The 4,992-nt window shown below is 41.2% G+C and overlaps 1 protein-coding gene across 1 annotated transcript; it reads right to left on the bottom strand.

Moving 5' to 3' along the window:
- Positions 1–2,284: 2,284 nt before the first annotated feature.
- mpv17l2 (MPV17 mitochondrial inner membrane protein like 2) lies at positions 2,285–4,702 on the bottom strand. The gene is made up of 6 exons (XM_068743732.1): positions 4,617–4,702; positions 4,094–4,332; positions 3,623–3,784; positions 3,385–3,461; positions 3,096–3,224; positions 2,285–3,011 (listed from the first exon to the last, which is right to left on the bottom strand). The coding sequence occupies exons 2-6, from the start codon at positions 4,281–4,283 to the stop codon at positions 2,919–2,921; spliced, it is 651 nt and encodes a 216-aa protein (XP_068599833.1). The 5' UTR covers positions 4,284–4,332; positions 4,617–4,702; the 3' UTR covers positions 2,285–2,918.
- Between the last annotated feature and the right edge of the window lie 290 nt (positions 4,703–4,992).

The following is a 4,992-nucleotide window of genomic DNA, read 5'->3' as shown; positions in this document are numbered from 1 at the left end:
ATCCATCTAAAGCGCTGGAGTTGGATTTTTCTGAGATGAAACGAGCCTTCTTCTACCTTGGCTGCTTGTGTTTGTGGTCGTTGTCTGTGAGGAAATGGAGGCCAACGACTCTTTACTTGAGGCGGCTGCGGTGGTATTCTGCTGTGTCGCTGTTGAAGAGCTTTGTGTAGTGTTTGCTGTAGACGTGGCGGATGAGCTGTTTGTTGTCACAGCTACACTTGTAGGCTGTGCGACACTTGTGGTTGTCTGTCCAGCTGCAGTGGTAGTGTTGTTGTCTGAAAGGGAACAAATAATAATGCATAGTGATGCATGGGATGCAAACCTGATAGAGGACAGTGGAGAGTAGAAAGCACCGTGTAGCTGGGATGTTCCTCGTGCACAGGAGATCAGAAGTTTACTTTGATTACATGGATGTACTGTATTTGTACAGTACCACAGTTAGACTCACCGAGATCCACCCTCTGTGATCCCATAGATACACCTTCAAGTACGAAGCGTATTTTATTCTCCAAGAATCCAGATCAATCCCGATCTTGCTCTGGAGCTATTTAATAGCCGTGGAACATCATTTATCAATGAGCGGGTATTTTCTGTTTTGATCAGGCTGCTCACTATATTGCTAAATGTTTAATCAACTGGAATGACACGGCCACAATAATATTCATTTTGCATGTGTGTTATAAGTGTCGTTTTATTACAATTTGATATAAAGTTTACTGCAAAAGCAAAAACAAACAAATAAAACAGTGTTTACACAGGACTTCAGTATCTGCAGCCCCGCCAAGGTACAGAAGCACCTTGCATTGTTCTTAAGGTGGTTACTTTCTGAAAGACTCACAATTTAAATTAAAAACTCAAATAAAATTACAATTTCACTGTTCTCAAGGTGTGATTCCACTTTTTTTTATCAGATCTTCAGCCATTCCCAGGGAAGTCCTTCACCATTAGCTTTAGTTTATGTTTATTCACAAGCATTGGAATGCGTGCACCTTAAAACTGTAAGACATAATAAGAAATAACCATTCACACCTACGGGTACAAACAATATTTATTTTAATCATTTAACAACCTGCCTCAAGGAGCTGCTGAACCTCTAATGTCTAACTGAATGCAAGCTGTGTAAATGTCCCTTTTGGTAAAACTTTAACTTGGCATCTTCCCAAACTAGGCTGAAAAGATTAAACTTTAACTTACCTGAACAAACTTTCACTGCCAACAGGGAAACCAGCAGCGCAAGGTGCACCACCGAAGGCATGTTGAAGAAGAGACACACACATACGCACACACACACGCACACTACATCCTTAACAGGAGGATGTGTGGTGTACCTGAGGAGTGGTTCTAATTCTTTGCGTAGTGCACATGACCTCCCTCTGGCTTGTTCGTCAACGCTTGAGAACACACCTGTGGCAGGCTGGAAACTGTTGCTGCTGCCGCTCAGCAGGAAACTGGCTATCATAAGATGTCAAACAGGGATGTGTGCATTAGGATCATTATGTAAACTCAGTATAATAAAATAATAAGGCCAGACAGAGCTGGGAAGAGAGGAATTATCCTGAGAGAAAATAATAATTTGTATGGCAGTTAATGCAAAAATATGTTCAACCCCCTCTCCAGAGCCCCCTTTGATTTTTCCATTATGGGTTGCTGTAGAAATGTGGTGCGTTAGTTACTTTGAAGCTCATGAGGGGAAATGTCTTCTTGCATTTGAACTTAAGTTGTTGGTACATTCATTCATGAAAATGGATCCATTCTCTATTGGTAGGCTTTAGTTCCCTACATGACACTCATACCTGTAATACACACGACTGTCAGATGTGCGTCAGCGATATTCTTATCAAAATTTCAAATCAGGTCAGCGGTTGAGAAGGATTGAACACTTCTAAAACATTACCGACAGTTGAAGGTATTATACCCGGTCTTCAGAGACAACCTTTGACCTCGATGATTAAAGTAGGTTATCCTTTATCTTGCCTCACCTTCATCAAGCCCGATGACTGTTTTACATGCGTGTCATAGACCAGCAACTATTCTTATTCACTACACGCAACAACTCTGACAATTACTTCAGTTTAAATGTGATAAGAGAGGAAAGTAACGCGCTGCTCAGCAACTAAAAAACGGCACATCCCGATTCTCAGTCCTGAAAGCTAAATAGATCATTTCTGCACTTAACAAATGTTGACAATCCAAACTTGCATCTTTTTTATCCAACAAAATCTGTATTTACTGTAGAAGAAATGGATAAAATGATAAAACATTTCAAAACATAGAATTTCCGCTAAATTCATTACAACTGGAAACTTTCATGTTGCATTATAAATATTCTGTAAATAAATTTACATGTCAAATAGGAGAGTTAGATTGACATTTAAAATGCACAAGATGTTGTATTTAACAGAAAATGCAGTCGTGTAATGTTTTCATAGGCCCCCTGAAGAAAAAAATGGAAGTCAGGATTACACGGCGTGAAAACAGAAAGTAAGATTGGTCCACGTAATAACAAATACATTGATGCAAGTCAATATCAAAACATTGAAAGGCAACATCTGGAAGTTTGACCTCAACAATTTCTGGGTCAGAAATTAAGGGACTCTTGATGAATGCCACTTTAATGACAACAATCAGACGCATTAAAAAGACAGGCAGTAAAAGCAGCTTTTCATCCCTGAACACTCCTCACTCACATTTTTCTGAAATAGACTGAGTCATTAAAACTTTACTGCCGTAAAAAGAAAAGTGTTCCGACGCTTCAACTTCAAGTTCCGCAACTCATCTGAGTTCAGAGACGGAGGCGCGGTCGTTCATGTGTGAAAGAACGGACCCGTTTGTCAGAGAAAGAAGATACAAAGATTGCAAGATGTTGAATGTGATTTTGCCACCAACAATCCACGTTGCCATGAATATTATCTCCGGATCTAATCTTTCTCCTTTAGAGGTTTGGCTGACGGGATGGCTTCCTGCTGGACATCGATACCACTGCTGTTTGTCGCTGCATCGGGGTGACTGTTCTGTCAACACAGCAGAATTCAGTGTTTTAACTACAGAGCAAGGAGGAGCGCAGACACAATGATCAAGAGCTGAGGGTACCTTACTTTATGTTTGAGGTGGGACAGGTAGACGTCCCACCCTAAAGTGACACAGTTGATGTACAGAATGCGGTATTTAGGCGACAGGTAGTAGAAGTTTATCATCTGAGCAGCAGGCCAAACGCACCAGTCCGCCTGCAGGCACAGACACACAGATTAAACAGACCTGCAGGGATTAAACAACATCGTCAAACTTCACCCGAGGGAAGCTCACAGGTTCGTACCAACCAATCTGTTTTTTTGCGATTTGGTTTTTCTGCTGCTCCAAATCTGCAGGTCAGACAGGTGTACTTGCCTTATAAAACTGCCAGAACATCCGCTTATATTCTCGCAATCCTTCGGATAAGGTGTGTCCCTGTACGAGACCCATTCCTGCAATAAAGAGATTTCGCCATCAGATGTGCGCCAAATGTTTTTGTCCGCATTTACGTATGCGTGTAAATTTGTCATTAGAACCAGCTTATGTACTGCTGAGATATGTGAGAACTAAAATGAGGCGACAGGCCGTTTGATGCAAATAAAACTCTTCTCACCTACGAAAAACCACATCCCGATTATCGGCGAGGCAATGAGCTGGTCCATCAGAACCTTCTTGACCACCGTTTTTATCGTTCTCCCAGCAAACACTTTGTCCAGCCAAATGTACCAGTAGTGCAATATTGGACCAAAGGAGAGGCCCACGAGAAACATGTTACCTTTTGGAGGAAATAATGTTCAGACATTGATGGGATTTCTACATCATTTGACTCGTACATCAACAATGACAAGAACTCCAATGAAGGGAAGGTTCAATAGCACCATATTCAATATTATTCGATACAAGGCTCCTGACTAAATGAGCTGTTTATATTATCTATAAGAATAAACCAAAGTTTATTCAAGCGGAAATTGTTGTTTTCCACATAGCAAATCTTCTTCTCTTTATCCCACCTACTCTCAAAAACTAGAGGGTCAATTGTCACACATCCAAATGTGATGGTTTTCTCCCCCTGGGGATCACTCACGTGTCCTCCTCCACTCTCGAACTCTTTTTGGCTCCTTGTAGATCTCCCGGGTCTGCTGCAGGTAGTCACCGATGGCCAGCATGACTCCTCCACTCAAGGTGTTGGTGAGCAGCAGGTACCGACCCTGGAAAATCGGCCGCATGTTTATCCGTATCCTGACCAGAAACTCTTTACCTGCCCGGGGAAGCATGATGTTTGGAACACCACTGTCATCTGCAGGAAAAACAGCTCTCTGTGGACTAAAGAGAGAACAGAGTGATCTACAACACGAGAGACAGATACAGCCAACATCTATTGTGTCTAAATGCATTTATAGTATATAGACTGCAAGACACCTGAATTGTCATCAGTTATCCAGGCAGGGGCGGTAGAGAGTCTAATGTCATGTTAGCTTTTGGCTAGCAGACAAACAGCCTGGCTATTTCAACCTAGTTTAGGATAAACCACCCAGCAACCCTAACTAAGTAACCGGGGACAACTGCAAACCTAACAAACTTCATACCAAGTTAAAAGCAATACTCACATTTATAACATATGGTTCAATGGCGAACACCACAAGCAAACTAACCGGTTAGAGTGGCTTCCGAGCCGGTGATGTTTTCGTCTGTTTTCCCGTCAATATATATGTTTCTATGTTAATGTTAATCTGATTATAACATATTTCGTTCCTACACAAATACTATACAAAACAAGTTTGCTCTAAGTAGTTCGAAACACGTCTATCGAATTTCAACCGCATGCAGAAGGTGAAATATTGGGTTAAATGTCATTCGTTAGAGGAAGTGACATAATATCTGAATAAGTCAATCGGAAGTTGTTGATTTTTTTAACTTTATTAACATAACTCACAGTACAAAACTCACTGTATAGATCTCACCCTTCGACATTACACAAAACAT

This window comes from Brachionichthys hirsutus, chromosome 9, assembly GCF_040956055.1.
Source record: "Brachionichthys hirsutus isolate HB-005 chromosome 9, CSIRO-AGI_Bhir_v1, whole genome shotgun sequence".
Lineage (NCBI taxonomy): Eukaryota > Metazoa > Chordata > Actinopteri > Lophiiformes > Brachionichthyidae > Brachionichthys > Brachionichthys hirsutus.
This window is presented reverse-complemented; position numbering and strand designations above follow the sequence as displayed.